General features: G+C 42.6%; 1 protein-coding gene across 5 annotated transcripts in view; it reads left to right on the top strand.

Moving 5' to 3' along the window:
* The window catches only part of LOC126210369 (zinc finger protein 583-like), a 230,306-nt gene extending 229,071 nt beyond the window's left edge, over positions 1–1,235 (top strand). For 2 of the 5 annotated variants that reach the window (XM_049939595.1, XM_049939596.1), the window contains exon 8: positions 62–1,235. In XM_049939595.1, the coding sequence (XP_049795552.1) occupies positions 62–839 (778 nt within the window). In that variant the 3' untranslated portion in view covers positions 840–1,235. The remainder of the gene's footprint in view (positions 1–61) is intronic. The other 3 variants (XM_049939597.1, XM_049939594.1, XM_049939593.1) reach the window with 2 other exon arrangements.
* Positions 1,236–18,126: the final 16,891 nt, after the last annotated feature.

The raw sequence follows: 18,126 nt of genomic DNA, 5'->3' as shown, positions 1-18,126 counted from the left end.
ACATTGATACGTGCTCTCTTATGTGAACAGTTTCTGACAACGTTTTCTTTGCTTTCTTCAGTACTATTCCTGTTGGTGTGGACGACGACAAGACTAACAGTGATGGCAGAAGTTTGATTGCCTGCATTCAACCGGCTTCAGGAACAGACAACAGGATACAGTGTACCACCAGGCAGGAAGCATTCAATCGGAATAAAATTGGTACAAGACATTTGGGGCACAGATGTGGCATCTGCAAAACAACATTTGCACAATTGCAGGAACTGAAGAAGCACACACACTTGAACCGATGTGAACTTCAGCATTCGTGCAGCGTGTGTGACAAGATATTCACAAACAGTACTGATTTGAAGGGGCACTTCAGAGAGCACACTGGTGAACGCCAATACAGCTGTGGCGTTTGCAACAAGACATTTGCACAACGTTGTACCCTGAAGCAGCATTTGCGGTTGCACACTGGCGAACGCCCGTACAACTGTGAGTTTTGCAGCAAGACATTCATACGAAATACATGTCTGAAGCAGCATTTGCGGGTTCACACTGGCGAACGGCCCTACAACTGTACCGTTTGCAACAAGACATTCACACAAAGTTATACACTGACGCAGCATTTACGGTTGCACACTGGCGAGCGCCCATACAGATGTAGGGTCTGCAAAAAGACATTCACACGAAGTAGTACACTGAAGGAGCATTCGCTATTGCACACACTGGCGAACATCCCTACAGATGTGGCGTCATTCATCTCCAAAAATAGTCTGAAGAAGCATTCGCGGCTGCACACTGGTCGTACATCTGAGGTGTTTGCAACAAGACATTTGGACAAAGTGGGGAATTGAAGCAGCCCATCTGCACTTTACCAGTATCCCTCTCAATTTTCTGTTCCCTCTTCTAGCGGTGTGCTGCAGTACTTTGGCACAGGGTTTTCAGTAAACGATAGAATTGCAGATTTGTGTATGCAACGACTAAAGACAACAATTACCTAACTTTGGGTTTTTCCATTTTCTTTCTTTTTGCTCTGATGGAAAAATTTGCTGTCAGGTTATCTGTTTTAATGACATTTGGCCATCAAAAACCGCAGTAGCATTTATTCGGTGCAAGATGTCATTATCATTGCAATTAATTTGTTACTGAAATTGTGCATGATGTTAAGAAATAATAGTGATGGTGGCATTTTGTAGAAATCTTGCTTTTTATTTTAGGTGATAAGGTATTGAGTATTAAAAAAAGTTACGAATCTGTGTTACTGCACATTTTATTGAAAAAGATTTCATTGCTTATCAGTAAGATTTGTTCCCCTTTAATTTCCACAGTGATAACTACTGGTGCATATTTGTTTTGATTGTTCTGTAATAGCTTAGTAAAATATTAACAAAGGAGTCACTGTGTGTATGGCTCAAATGGCTCTGAGCACTATGGGACTCAACTGCTGAGGTCATTAGTCCCCTAGAACTTAGAACTAGTTAAACCTAACTAACCTAAGGACATCACAAACATCCATGCCCGAGGCAGGATTCGAACCTGCGACCGTAGCGGTCTTGCGGTTCCAGACTGCAGCGCCTTTAACCGCACGGCCACTTCGGCCGGCACTGTGTGTATGCGCTTACTCGTGTGTGTGTGTGTGTGTGTGTGTGTGTGTGTGTGTGTGTGTGTGTGTGTGTGCGTGTGCGTGCGCTCAAAGATTACCATTAAAACTCATTTCTATTAACCTCATCGTCTATTACTATTTAACATTACTAATGGTTCCTGCTAAGTCAAGTTTGAAATACCATGATACACACTGCCGTCTTCTGAAGAAGATAGATTTAAATCTATCGAAACCTAGGTAAAGAGTACTTTATCCTTTGCAACTGGTCGGCTGCTTTTAATCTTAACACTAAAATATACTAATACCTTCCGTATTTTTCCATATCTTAAGCTAAATTATGTGGTGCAGTTTATTTTCTGTTTGAAACATCTGTCTTGCTCCTGTAGTGGTATAAACAAGGAATCTCAAATAATGAGGAAAATTCCTCTAAAAATTCCTCACCTTCAATAAGGCGCCAGGAGATGGAGTTTTAGTTTTCCAGCATGGTCTTAACAGTCGTATAAATAAAACTGCGCTCTTGCTGTTTCCAGAATTAAGTGCCGAAAATGTAGGGTGGCATTGGAAGTAGTATATTTTCATTCGCACATTGTGAGGTTTGATGTATATTTGCACCCCTGTACCATATAGGTAAGGGTTCTAAAAACTTCGTCAATACTGAAAAGTCAAATTGAAGTTGATTTCTTAAAGAGCACTTCACACAAACGGTTTCCATAGTGGTTGCTGCACTGCTGAAGTTGTTCAGCGATGCTCATCTTTACGATCTCAGACATTTCTTGAGAGATAGCCTCCCTTTCTTCCTGGATTACAGCGTTCAGCTCATCAGTACTCAGTGTCTCAAACGTATAGTGTGTGTAAGGGCCAAAAAGATAAGATTCGAGAAATTAGGGTTCAAGAGGAGGCATACAGACACTGGTTTTCCCTCGCTCCATTTTCAAGTGGAACATGAAAGGAAATTACTAGTAGTGGTACAGGGTACCTTCCGCGAAGCACCGTACAGGGGATTGCTGATAATCTAAGTCGATGTAATTGTAGAGAAGAAACTGTGTGCTGGATATGACCCCACAGAAACAAATCAGGAGGTGGAAGATCAGATCTTGCTGGCCATGAGATATCACCATATTGTGAGCATAATTGATGTGAGACGTGATGCCTCATTGCAGTCATTAAATTACGAGCCACCAGGGCTGTATGCCCACTTGGCTGAAACCATATCGCGTTTAGGTGCAATGTCCCTGCAGCTGTGAATGAAAAAGTTGTTGATCATAGCCGCATGCTGTTCAGAATTGACACCCACTTGCCGGCCGTTGTCAAAACAAATGGGTCCTAACAATTTTATTGGCACAGTAATGTTTGGTCTACACTGGGCCTTTTCATGAATGAGTATCCTAGTAAGATGAGAAATTCTGTTTATTGATAAACGTCTTCAGATGAAAATTTGCCTCATTAAACAAGATTTGTCAGAAATGTGTCATCCTGGTTTGTTCTGCCCAGTGATGTAACTGTGCTTTCCCAGTTTACCTGCTGGCTATAGCTGTTGAGCTACTTACATTTTGTCGAAATTTTACGCATACATTACCGTTGTTCATCTCAAGAAGAAAATGGAGATTATTATATTGACTTGACACAGAATCATTGGTCTTAGTTGAAATCAGTAAACAGAGCGAAGCCATCTGTCTGGACATTCTGTGACCATTGTGTATGTACAGGATGAAAGACTCCCAGGATGCCGTAAAATTAAGATTTATTAGAAAACAAAAAATGAAACACCAAGCGAACATTCAATTTTTTTACGGTTTTTTTTATTTTTATTGTTTCTTTTTCCTCCTACACACTCACATATGTAGAAGGACGATGAAGATGTGCGATTTTAGATATGAAGTATTGCGAGCTCTATGTATCACATGTGTGCGTGAATAATATTATATTGAACAACAGTATCAAGTATTTTTTTGTTTACTGAAGTGAAGAGAAGAACATATAATGAGGATTTTCTTGATTACGACAAGCACCACTGTTCACGGAGTCCGCCGCTTGCAGCTACAGTTAAAATGTAAGCGAAATCCGATGGCTAAAAGATACAAATAAACACAGAACATTTTATTAATAACGTAGTTGTATTATATCCAACAAAAATGTGTCTTCATACGCTTATTCAATAATATTTAGTAATATTTAATTAATTTATTCATTTCCTTTTTTTATTACAACTGTCGACCTGTGTGCCAGGACTTCAAGTGAAACAAGATCTGAGTACCAAAATTGATAGTTTGACACACAATCTGAACACCGTCACACGAGATTCAATGAAACAAGAACAAAAACAAGTATCCAAGCATTTGCAAGACGCGGGTCCCCAGAATATTTGTTTACTATTGTTATAGTAACAAATTTCTATGACATTGTTATGAATAAAAAAAAACTAATTGCCTGTATTTTGTTTGCATGAATCACGACAGCGAGCAAGTATTACAAAAAGGCAAATATCGAGGAGAAAAATTTTGAAAGGAGTAAGCACTAGACCCAGGTCACGTAAAATTTTCCATAGTAAGCTGTTTTGTTTTTCGTAGCAAAGGTAGGGCGGCTACGCAAGTTGCTTGCATGGTTAAGCGTGGTAGCGCCTCTTTTGATGTAGAGAGAAACCTTTTCCTCATTATTCGCTTTCTTGAATTTTATTTGCGAAAAATTTACAGAAATTTTTCAGTGTGATACATATTATCAGTATGATATAAAAAATTGTAACACAATAGTTTGCACATCATAATAGACGTAATACAAGCTTTGACATCACGTGAATTGCATTTGTCAAGTGTAACGGTTAGCATATGAAATTTTTAACATTTTTGTGAGAAATTTATTTTTTTGCATATTCATACAACATGGCCGAAAAGTATATGCCCATTGTTGATAACAATGGCGAAAACGCAATCAGCCAAGATGGGGTAGAATTGCGAGATCGAACAATTGAAGTTCAGGCGCCGTGCATTCCCCCTGTAGAAAGTTTAAGTAGATCAGAGATGAGTGTCGCAGGAGTGACAAATGATAGCGACGCTCCACGCAGAACAACCTTGACGACACAATGTTTACTATTGACGAGACAATGTCATTATGTCACGCATCTCCCAGAGCGACATACCGCTCATGAATGAAACAATGGAGAGCGATTCCAATATGAATTTTGACAACACGTTACAAACACCACTTGGGCACGAACATTAACTTGGAAAGTACAGCTGACAGCAACCACAGTGGTACAATCGAAGCACTACTATGGCAGTTTTTATCTAACATAAACGTGAAATTTGATGATACGAAAAACAATATGAACACCAATTTCAGTGATATGAAACAAGATACGTGTACCAAAATTGATAGTTTGACACACACTCTGAACACCGTCACACAAGATACAATGAAACAAGAGCAAAAACAAGTAACCAAGCATTTGCAAGACGCGGTTTCACAGAAATTCGATGACTTAACCAAAAATTTTCGCACTGAAATCGACGAAAAACTGAATGATATGAAAACACAGGTAAAGCGTGAAGTATTTTCTGAAGTTAACAGTAACATTACGGAATTAAAACAGAAGGTAGATTCTTTTAACGGCCATAATGATCTAGTAGAACAACAGATAAAGAAAATCACAGACGCAAACACAAACACTTAAGCCACACGAATCGCAAGATAATTGTACAGGGTGGCGCAGATGGATCGGGTGGTTTTAAAATACTTGTCAAACTGTCAATTGTAAAGGTATTGGATTGAAATAAAGTGCAAAACGTGTAGTTACAATGGAAGTTTATTAACAAAAAAATAGTAATGTTAGTTTTTAAAAATTACATCCATCAAATGCCCTCCTTCTCGAGCGACGCATTCTTGGAGTCGGTCCTTAACGTTCCGCATTGCCCGCTCAAGCACATCACCAGGAATTGATGTGATTTCGGTGTGAATTGCTGCCTTCAACTCCTGAATGGTCCGGGGTTTGTTCATGTAGACCCTTGCTTTTAAATAGCCCCATAAGAAAAAGTCACATACCGTGAGGTCCGGCGAGCGAGGGGGCCAATGGACATCTCCATTACGGGAAATCAAACGGCCAGGGAACAGAGCGCGTACAGCTTGCATTGATATCCTAGCGGTATGTGCAGTTGCCCCGTCTTGTTGGAACCACATATTGCCCATGTCGTAATTGTTCTCTTCAAGTTGTGGGAGAAGAAAATCTTCAATCATGTTCACATAACGCTGCGAATTAACAGTAACCGCCTGCTCCCTTTCATTTTCAAAAAAGTAAGGACCAATTATCCCTACCTTAGAAACCCCACACCAAACCGTCACTTTGTCACTATGGAGAGGCCGTTGGTGTAGATCTCTTGGGTTAGTGTCGGCCCAGTAACGGCAATTTTGCTTGTTTACGTATCCGTTAATGTGAAAGTGAGCCTCGTCAGACATCATGATAATCAGGTTTACATCTTCCAATAACTCCAACATCTGTTGGCTAAACTGAAGCCTTTGAAGATGGTCTGTTGGGAGAATCTTCTGTACCAACAGGATTTTATAGGGGTGGAATTTCAGTTCTTCGTTAAGAATCCTTTGAAGGCTCCGACGTGACATTCCAAGAGCTTGAGCACGACGTCTCGTTGATCGACGTGGGCTCGCAGTGACATCGCGTCTCACACGCTCCACGTTCTCAGGCGTTGTTATTGTTGGCGGTCTAGGCGTCCATTTTGGAGCACATGAACCAGTAGTGCGGAAATTATGCACCCAACTCAATATCGTATCTCGCTTAGGAACACTACCGCGAGGTGGGATGTTGAAACGCCGGCGAAAGGCACGCGTCACAGCAACAATTGACTCGTTATTGCGTATGAACTCTTCCACTGCGAAAACACGATGCTCAACGGACCACGTAGCCATCGCGACTGACTGCCAGCCTGCAACTGAAACTTCCCGTCCCCCCCCACCACAGGACGAAGTCGCCGAACACCTGGCTCCCCCCCTCCAGACGTACAGTCCACTTCAAAACCACCCGATCCATCTGCGCCACCCTGTACATAGTGTACATAATTCTAAGTGTAATTTTTCTTCTGGAGTGTGTTTTAAGATAAAGTAATGTGTATAGGCATAATTAATTCTTTTTATTTGTACACGTAGGCATAAAAATTAACAGCAATGAGCAGTAACACACCGCTTCATGCGACGCGAAAGTATAAACGAAATTAGCTTATGGCTCAGCTGTTGCGCGCTCAGCAATACGCGCTGACGCCAGTAGCAGGAGAGCAGACATTGACATGTGCGCATGCGTGACAGATTGGCAGAAGGCACAACCAAAATAGGAATGCAATATGTACATAATTTAAATACAAAGTTAACGGAAATACTACGCAAATATATCTACTACCTAAGAACTAGGGAAACTATTGATATATGTACACAGAGATTTAATTAAATACTAAGCTATGTACAACATGAAATTTTCACTCTACAGCGGAGTGTGCGCTGATATGAAACTTCCTGGCAGATTAAAACTGTGTGCCGGACCGAGACTCGCTAAGCCACGTCTCTGCAATATCCTTTCTTTCAGGAGTGCTAGTTCTGCAAGGTTCGCAGGAGAGCTTCTGTAAATTTTGGAAGGTAGGAGACGAGGTAGTGGCAGAAGTAAAGCTGTGAGGACGGAGCGTTAGTCGTGCTTGGGTAGCTCAGTTGGTAGAGCACTTACCCGCGAAAGGCAAAGGTCCCGATTTCGAGTTTCGGTCCGGCACACAGTTTTAATCTGCCAGGAAGTTTTATGTACAACATATTTACAACTAAAAGGAAGCATTATGAAAAACTATAAGAGACGTGTAAGCTAAGAGCTAATGACAAAATACCGTGAGAAATGTCAAATAATTTTCTTTGCAGAGTAAATGATCATAATGGGTGACAGAATAAACGAATGTCTATGAATTTACTCAAAGTATGGAAATATTTGCGGAAGATACGCAATGACCAAATGTATCGGTGGCCATCGAGCTACGAAATGCAATTAATTTTAAGTTATGAAACTTCCTGGCAGATTAAAACTGTGTGCCCGACCGAGACTCGAACTCGGGACCTTTGCCTTTCGCGGGTAAGTGCTCTACCAACTGAGCTACCGAAGCACGACTCACGCCTGGTCCTCACAGCTTTACTTCTGCCAGTATCTTTACTTTACAGAAGCTCTCCTGCAAACCTTGCAGAACTAGCACTCCTGAAAGAAAGGATATTGCAGAGACATGGCTTAGCGAGTCATCCCCCAGGCTGTGGCTAAGCCATGTCTCCGCAGTGCTCACAGCCATTTGAACCATTCTTTTTTTTTTTTTTTTTGACATCACACACATCCATGCCTGAGGCAGGATTCGAACCTGCGACCGTAGCGGTCTCGCGGTCCCAGACTGCAGCGCCTAGAACCGCACGGCCACTTCGGCCGGCACGGCTGTATGTGTCTTTCAACAAGTGGACGGTCAAGTGTGGCGACATGCACATGCGTGTGCAATGAAATAACTTCTGTGTATCGTGGCTCACAACGCTTTACACACTGACAAGTGAACTGTAGTTGTTCGAGCCCGTACTTACCTCATCAACGGATGCCGTTGGTCAGGGTTCTCTTCTCTGAAAATGCGAGTACGAAGCGTAACAATGACGCCCGGGCCGCAAAAATTGAGATATTCTGCCACAGCGTCGGATTTTGAACAATAAGCACACACCCACTGCACCCAGAATGAAGACAAAGCCACAACAATTCTTCGATATGTGACACTCAGGTGAAAGTGTGACGCTCTGCGTGAAATCAACACTAAGAAAGCGAGTGCACGCACGTGTGACGGTAGCTTCTAGCATATTGACCGCGCGAAACCCGGCAGCGAGAATGAAGCAAACTGAACATTATTATTAAATTCAAATATATAATGGACTGTCACATTATGTTTATAATCTTTTATTTTTTGTAGAATTCTAAAAAGAAAATTGAGAATGCGCTAGGTGACGATCAGTTTGGCTTTAGGAAAAGTAAAGGGACGAGAGAGGCAATTCTGACGTTACGGCTAATAATGGAAGCAAGGCTAAAGGAAAATCAAGACACTTTCATAGGATTTGTCGACCTGGAAAAAGCGTTCGACAATATAAAATGGTGCAAGCTGTTCGAGATTCTGAAAAAAGTAGGGGTAAGCTACAGGGAGAGACGGGTCATATACAATATGTACAACAACCAAGAGGGAATAATAAAGAGTGGACGATCAAGAACGAAGTGCTCGTATTAAGAAGGGTGTAAGACAAGGCTGTAGCCTTTCGCCCCTACTCTTCAGTCTGTACATCGAGGAAGCAATGATGGAAATAAAAGAAAGGTTCAGGAGTGGAATTAAAATACAAGGTGAAAGGATATCAATGATACGATTCGCTGATGACATTGCTATCCTGAGTGAAAGTGAAGAAGAATTAAATGATCTGCTGAACGGAATGAACAGCCTAATGAGTACACAGTATGGTTTGAGGGTAAATCGGAGAACGACGAAGGTAATGAGAAGTAGTAGAAATGAGAACAGCGAGAAACTTAACATCAGGATTGATGGTCACGAAGTCAATGAAGTTAAGGAATTCTGCTACCTAGGCAGTAAAATAACCAATGACGGACGGAGCAAGGAGGACATCAAAAGCAGACTCGCTATGGCAAAAAAGGCATTTCTGGCCAAGAGAAGTCTACTAATATCAAATACCGGCCTTAATTTGAGGAAGAAATTTCTGAGGATGTACGTCTGGAGTACAGCATTGTATGGTAGTGAAACATGGACTGTGGGAAAACCGGAACAGTAGAGAATCGAAGCATTTGAGATGTGGTGCTATAGACGAATGTTGAAAATTAGGTGGACTGGTAAGGTAAGGAATGAGGAGGTTCTACGCAGAATCGGAGAGGAAAGGAATATGTGGAAAACACTGATAAGGAGAAGGCACAGGATGGTAGGACATCTGCTAAGACATGAGGGAATGACTTCCATGGTACGAGAGGGAGCTGTAGAGGGCAAAAACTGTAGAGGAAGACAGAGATTGGAATACGTCAAGCAAATAATTGAGGATGTAGGTTGCAAGTGCTACTCTGAAATGAAGAGGTTAGCACAGGAAAGAAATTGGTGGCGTGCCGCATCAAACCAGTCAGTAGACTGATGACAAAAAAAAAAAAAAAAAAAGGATTCTAACATATATAGGATAAGCTGACATATCCATTCCATTAAATAAGAAAGGAAGCCGACAATAAAGGGCATCGACCCTTATCGGTAAAAAAAAAAATAAAAAAGTAAATAAAGAAAACACTCTACGTCTCCATACCATGTCAACTTAGAGTGTGGGGGCAATTGTGTAGGTACATGATGAAATGCCCCAGGATACCGCAAAATTAAGATTTATTAAAAAACAAAAACAAGAAACACTGAGCGACCTGAGAGTTGACAAAGACGTTCATTATGAATGTGCGGTAAGGCGCAGACAAATGAAAGAAAAAACAGTCATTTTTTGTACAGGTTTTTTTGTTTTTACTTTTTTACTCTCTCGTACGTAGGACAATGAAGATGTACGATTTTAGATATGAAGTTTTGCGAGCTCTATGTATCATAGGTGTGCGTCAGTAATATTATACTGAACAACATTATCAAGTATATTTTTTATTTTTTGAAGAGAAGAGAACAACATATAAGGAGAATTTTCTTGATTACGACAAGCACCGGTGTTCACTGAGTCCGCCGCCTGTAGATACAATTAAAATGTAAGCGAAATCCGATGCCCAAAAGATACAAATAAGCACATAACACTTTTTTAATAACGCAATCGTATTATATCCTACAAAAATGTATTTTCATACGCATAGTCAATAATATTTAGTAATAGTTAATTAATTTATTCATTTATTTTTTTTATTACACCATAAAGGCATTGGAACAGAGGAGACTCCAAAAAGGCCAAAATATTAAACACCTTTTTCGATAACTGTTTCACAGAGGAAGACCACAAAGTAATTTCTCTTTTAAATCATGGGACAAAAGAAAGATTTCGAAACAAGTAAGCAAGGAATAGAAAAGACGCTCAAATCGCTCAATGGGACCTCACGTTACGCCAGTTATATCCTACACAGAGTATGCAAAAGAATTTGCTCCTGTTCTAGCAGCAGTGTGCTCTAGATCTCTAGAAGAGCGAATTGTTCCTAGCAGTTGGAGAAGCACTGTTCATATCCATTTCCAAGAAGGCTCATCGAACAGACCTAAATCTTCGATGTTGCTCTAATGTAGGATTTTGGAACAGTTTATGACAGTTCTGGAGACAGAAAATCTCCTCTGTAGGAATCAACATCCGTTCGTCCACTAATATGCAAAGGCGGTAGTTGCTGTGTTTCTTGTCTTCCAGAAGACACTCGATACAGTTCCGCCCTGCCGTTTAATGTAGAAGATACGAGTGTACGGAATATCAGACCAAATGTGTGATTGCATTGAGTAGTTTCTAACAAACAGAACACAGCATGTCATTCAAATGGAAAGAAGTCTTTAGACGAAAAGTAACTTCGGTCGTGCCACAAGACATTGTTATAAGCCCATTTCTTTTCATAATACAGTGTGCGTCAAAAAAATGTATACACACTTTGAACTGTCATAGACAATTTATTTCCCGTTTTACAAGGTTAAATATCTGTGACACAGTAATGTTATGTTCCTTCAACAGATGGCAGCAGTGGCAAGGAAGTAACTGCAATATGGCGGATGTGCATTTGAGCTTTGAAGCGCGGTAGCAGATAATTAAGTGGTACTGGAAGTTTGAGAATGTAGCTGCGGTTCGAAGGCAGTGGAGAAGTGAGTATGGTACAGAACCACCTTCAAGGTTAACAATTAGACGTCTACGAGACAAATTCGAAATTCATGGAACAGTGTGTGATGTGCATAAAGGTCGATCAGGGCGACCTCGTACAGCTACAAGTGATGTTTCCACAACTGTGGTCTTGGAACTGTTTCAGCGTTCGTCTCAAAAATCTTCAAGGCAAGTGGCACGTGAGAGTAATGTAAGTGCTAGTAGTGTGCCACGCATTCTCAAGAAAGGCAAGTTTCGTGTGTACATTCCAAGGCTGGTGCAACAGCTAAGTGACGACGATCCAGATCGAGGGTTAGAATTTTGTTAATGGGTTCAGGAGATGGTGAGACATGAACTGGGATTTATGGGTAGCATAATTTGGTCGGATGAAGCCCAATTCAAACTCAATGGAACTGTCAATAGGCATAATTGTGTGTACTGGGCTGAAGATAATCCTCACATTACAGTTGAAAAGGCTGTCGATTTGCCTGCCGGAAATGTATGGTGTGGTTTGTCTGCAAGGGGACTCATTGGGCCTTTCCACTTTGAAGGTACTGTTACTGGAGAAACGTACCTAACAATGTTTGCTGACTCCATGTTCCCTGCCATTCGTGCATTATACGGTAATTATGAGTTTTATTTCCAAAAAGATGGCCCCCCGCCGCACTATCATAGGGACGTACGAACATACCTGGATCACAATATGCCAGGCCAGTGGATAGGATGCAGGGGACCAATCGAGTTTCCTGCACGCTCTTCAGACCTCACGTCGCTGGATTGCTTCTTATGGGGCACAGTAAAAGATGAGGTGTATGAACGTAAACCACGTAACCTGGATACACTTTGGAATGAGATGCAGGCGGTGTGCGCAGAAATCTCATTGGACACTTCGGTACGATGTACGCAATCAGTGGTGACTCGTACTCAGAAAAGTATTGATGCTGAAGGCCACCAGTTTGAACATTGATCACATTTGCAAAGTACATTTATTTTTCCAATTGGACTTTAAGCTTTTCATTTCCATAAATTTAACATTGTAGAACGGGAAATAAATTTTCTATGACGCTTCAGAGTGTGTATACATTTTTTGACGCACCCTGTATATGTATGAACGACCTAGAAGATAACGTCGAAAGTTCCATGACGCTTTTTGCGGATGAGAGCGTTGTACACAGAGAACTCGTAATGTCAGAAAATTGCAGCGAAATGCGGGAAGATCTGCAGGGGATCGATGCCTGATGCATAGAATGGCAAATGACCCTTAACATAAACAAATGTAACACATTGCGAATACATAGACAGAAGAACATTTATCATATGATCACGCCATTGCTGAAAAATCAGCGGAAATACACTCCTGGAAATGGAAAAAAGAACACATTGACACCGGTGTGTCAGACCCACCATACTTGCTCCAGACACTGCGAGAGGGCTGTACAAGCAATGATCACACGCACGGCACAGCGGACACACCAGGAACCGCGGTGTTGGCTGTCGAATGGCGCTAGCTGCGCAGCATTTGTGCACCGCCGCCGTCAGTGTCAGCCAGTTTGCCGTGGCATACGGAGCTCCATCGCAGTCTTTAACACTGGTAGCATGCCGCGACAGCGTGGACGTGAACCGTATGTGCAGTTGACGGACTTTGAGCGAGGGCGTATAGTGGGCATGCGGGAGGCCGGGTGGACGTACCGCCGAATTGCTCAACACGTGGGGCGTGAGGTCTCCACAGTACATCGATGTTGTCGCCAGTGGTCGGCGGAAGGTGCACGTGCCCGTCGACCTGGGACCGGACCGCAGCGACGCACGGATGCACGCCAAGACCGTAGGATCCTACGCAGTGCCGTAGGGGACCGCACCGCCACTTCCCAGCAAATTAGGGACACTGTTGCTCCTGGGGTATCGGCGAGGACCATTCGCAACCGTCTCCATGAAGCTGGGCTACGGTCCCGCACACCGTTAAGCCGTCTTCCGCTCACGCCCCAACATCGTGCAGCCCGCCTCCAGTGGTGTCGCGACAGGCGTGAATGGAGGGACGAATGGAGACGTGTCGTCTTCAGCGATGAGAGTCGCTTCTGCCTTGGTGCCAATGATGGTCGTATGCGTGTTTGGCGCCGTGCAGGTGAGCGCCACAATCAGGACTGCATACGACCGAGGCACACAGGGCCAACACCCGGCATCATGGTGTGGGGAGCGATCTCCTACACTGGCCGTACACCACTGGTGATCGTCGAGGGGACACTGAATAGTGCACGGTACATCCAAACCGTCATCGAACCCATCGTTCTACCATTCCTAGACCGGCAAGGGAACTTGCTGTTCCAACAGGACAATGCACGTCCGCATGTACCCCGTGCCACCCAACGTGCTCTAGAAGGTGTAAGTCAACTACCCTGGCCAGCAAGATCTCCGGATCTGTCCCCCATTGAGCATGTTTGGGACTGGATGAAGCGTCGTCTCACGCGGTCTGCACGTCCAGCACGAACGCTGGTCCAACTGAGGCGCCAGGTGGAAATGGCATGGCAAGCCGTTCCACAGGACTACATCCAGCATCTCTACGATCGTCTCCATGGGAGAATAGCAGCCTGCATTGCTGCGAAAGGTGGATATACACTGTACTAGTGCCGACATTGTGCATGCTCTGTTGCCTGTGTCTATGTGCCTGTGGTTCTGTCAGTGTGATCATGTGATGTATCTGACCCCAGGAATGTGTCAATAAAGTTTCCCCTTCCTGGGACAATGAATTCACGGTGTTCTTATTTCAATTTCCAGGAGTGTAGTTACTTTCATGAAATAACTAGGAGCCTGTTTATGGAGCAATTTGCATTGAAACAAAATAGGATTGATAGAGGAAATAAGGAAGACCCAAAAAATAGCGCGTTTACTTACAAGTTCATTTAGTAAAATGTGGAAGTGTTGTGGAGATGATCAGTCAACTAACACTGTTCATACTTTCCTTGGTCTTCTGTGCTGGTTGAAAGGCAGTTCCATTGTTTTGTATGCAGTGACACTGCATCTACCTTCATAATGTTGGGTGCTGCTAATTGCGAATACACCATCCAGCATATCTGTCCATCTTACTACTTCTCTCACATCTAGGCTTCCTTTCACGCAAATAGTCTTCTTAATCCCTCCTTTTCTAAAAATGCACACAACTTTACCCAAAATTAATTATGTGCGACTACAACTGAATTATCTAGGTCTCTCCATTCGTCCTCGCTGTGACTGAGTTGTCCTAATGGATCATTTTGCATTTTGTACCTACAGCACTGATAATATAAATGCCACTCACTAGAAGGACTGGTACGTTGTACCACATTCCAGGCATTTGTTTTCTGATTTCTGCGAAACTCCATTAATGTTACTGCCAGTGTCCACTAATGGGCGTCTATAGTTGGTTGTGCTACCTTACTAGGATCTTCTTCATTTTCTCATCATAGGTTTCTCATAACAGTCAGTATTATTGTCCACTCTTCATCTCTGTATCAGCGTTGCTGTTATACAGTTTGTCTCCTCATTGGACCTCATCAGGAACACTGATTAATTTTCCTCCCCCAGATTACATCAGAGAGGGCTATGGTTGTTGCTAAATCTCGTCTGCACCTATGAGAATGGAAGCGTGTGCAGACAATTCGTCATTGTTCACTACCACTCCCTGTGTTGTACCTACCAAGCGTTTACTCTTGTTTGTACAGAAGAGAAAGTGAGATATTGGCAGTTAAGTCTTATCACACCATCAATAATTCATTATGTTTTTTTCTGGAGTTAATAATCGACAAAGAGATCTTACTACATACACGGTAGACTGAATAACCACCTTTTACGGCATGGACTGCTGTGAAGCGCTCAGGAAGAGACTCGGTGAGGCTCTGCTCTGTACTGACAGGGATGTGCTTGCTGATTCTATTGTCGTTGCCGGGTCCACTGGGTTTCTTGGTTGAGGATCCATGACATAAGCGTGTGCAGACAATTCGTCATTGTTCACTACCACTCCCTGTGTTGTACCTACCAAGTGTTTACATGACGTACCTGTGGTCTAGGGGTAGCCGGCACGGTAGCTCAGCGTGTTCGGTCAGAGAGCCGGTTGGCCTCTGTAATAAAAAACTGAGTGGAAAGATCAACCACCGAACTTGAACAGGATGTCTTGCGACGTCCGCAACGACCAAACACAACGATCAATAATGAACAAAATGTAAAAAAAAAAAAAAAAAAAAAAGGGGTAGCGTCTTTGATTCATAATCAAAACGTCTTCGGTCCCAGGTTCGATCCCCGCCACTGCCAAAATTTTGATAAATAATCAGCATTGGCGGCCGAAGACTTCCGGCATAAGAAGTCAGCCTCATTCTGCCAAAGAGGGCGGAGGAGCGGATAGAGGTTCAGGACACTCTCTTGTCCTAGGGGTGGGAAATTGCCCCTAAAGGCGGAAGAATCAGCAATGATCAACGACATGAGGATGCAGAAGGCAATGGAAACCACTGCATTAAAGACACGTAACGTGTATCCACAGGACATGTGGCCTGTAATTGAAGAAGTGTCATGATGATCTCTCCATTGGCAAAAGATTCCGGAATAGTCCCCCATTCGGATCTCCGGGAGGGGACTGCCAAGGGGGAGGTTACCATGAGAAAAAGATTGAATAATCAACGAAAGGATAACGCTCTACGAGTCGGGGCGTGGAATGTCAGAAGCTTGAACGTGGTAGGGAAACTAGAAAATCTGAAAAGGGAAATGCAAAGGCTCAATCTAGATATAGTAGGGGTCAGTGAAGTGAAGTGGGAGGAAGACAAGGATTTCTGGTCAGATGAGTATCGGGTAATATCAACAGCAGCAGAAAATGGTATAACAGGTGTAGGATTCGTTATGAATAGGAAGGTAGGGCAGAGGGTGTGTTACTGTGAACAGTTCAGTGACCGGGTTGTTCTAATCAGAATCGACAGCAGACCAACACCGACAACGATAGTTCAGGTATACATGCCGACGTCGCAAGCTGAAGATGAACAGATAGAGAAAGTTATGAGGATATTGAAAGGGTAATGCAGTATGTAAAGGGGGACAAAAATCTAATATAGTCATGGGCGACTGGAATGCAGTTGTAGGGGAAGGAGTAGAAGAAAAGGTTACAGGAGAATATGGGCTTGGGACAAGGAATGAAAGAGGAGAAAGACTAATTGAGTTCTGTAACAAGTTTCAGCTAGTAATAGCGAATACCCTGTTCAAGAATCACAAGAGGAGGAGGTATACTTGGAAAAGGCCGGGAGATACGGGAAGATTTCAATTAGATTACATCATGGTCAGACAGAGATTCCGAAATCAGATACTGGATTGTAAGGCGTACCCAAGAGCAGATATAGACTCAGATCACAATATAGTAGTGATGAAGAGTAGGATGAAGTTCAAGACATTAGTGAGGAAGAATCAATACGCAAAGAAGTGGGATACGGAAGTACTAAGGAATGACGAGATACGTTTGAAGTTCTCTAACGCTATAGATACAGCAATAAGGAATAGCGCAGTAGGCAGTACAGTTGAAGAGGAATGGACATGTCTAAAAAGGGCCATCACAGAAGTTGGGAAGGAAAACATAGGTACAAAGAAGGAGGCTGCGAAGAAACCATGGGTAACAGAAGAAATACTTCAGTTGATTGATGATAGGAGGAAGTACAAACATGTTCCGGGAAAATCAGGAATACAGAAATACAAGTCGCTGATGAATGAAATAAATAGGAAGTGCAGGGAAGCTAAGACGAAATGGCTGCAGGAAAAATGTGAAGACATCGAAAAAGATATGATTGTCGGAAGGACAGACTCAGCATACAGGAAAGTCAAAACAACCTTTGGTGACATTAAAAGCAACGGTGGTAACATTAAGAGTGCAACGGGAATTCCACTGTTAAATGCAGAGGAGAGAGCAGATAGGTGGAAAGAATACATTGAAAGCCTCTGTGAGGGTGAAGATTTGTCTGATGTGATAGAAGAAGAAACAGGAATCGATTTAGAAGAGATAGGGGATCCAGCATTAGAATCGGAATTTAAAAGAGCTTTGGAGGACTTACGGTCAAATAAGGCAGAAGGGATAGATAACATTCCATCAGAATTTCTAAAATCATTGGGGGAAGTGGCAACAAAACGACTATTCACGTTGGTGTGTAGAATATATGAGTCTGGCGCTATACCATCTGACTTTCGGAAAAGCATCATCCACACAATTCCGAAGACGGCAAGAGCTGACAAGTGCGAGAATTATCGCACAATCAGCTTAACAGCTCATGCATCGAAGCTGCTTACAAGAATAATATACAGAAGAATGGAAAAGAAAATTGAAAATGCGCTAAGTGACGATCAGTTTGGCTTTAGGAAAAGTAAAGGGACGAGAGAGGCAATTCTGACGTTACGGCTAATAATGGAAGCAAGGCTAAAGGAAAATCAAGACACTTTCATAGGATTTGTCGACCTGGAAAAAGCGTTCGACAATATAAAATGGTACAAGCTGTTCGAGATTCTGAAAAAAGTGGAGGTAATCTATAGGGAGAGACGGGTCATATACAATATGTACAACAACCAAGAGGGAATAATAAGACTGGATGATCAAGAACGAAGTGCTCGTATTAAGAAGGGTGTAAGACAAGGCTGTAGCCTTTCGCCCCTACTCTTCAATCTGTACATCGAGGAAGCAATGATGGAAATAAAAGAAAGGTTCAGGAGTGGAA

This window comes from Schistocerca nitens, chromosome 10, assembly GCF_023898315.1.
Source record: "Schistocerca nitens isolate TAMUIC-IGC-003100 chromosome 10, iqSchNite1.1, whole genome shotgun sequence".
Classification (NCBI taxonomy): domain Eukaryota; kingdom Metazoa; phylum Arthropoda; class Insecta; order Orthoptera; family Acrididae; genus Schistocerca; species Schistocerca nitens.
This window is presented reverse-complemented; position numbering and strand designations above follow the sequence as displayed.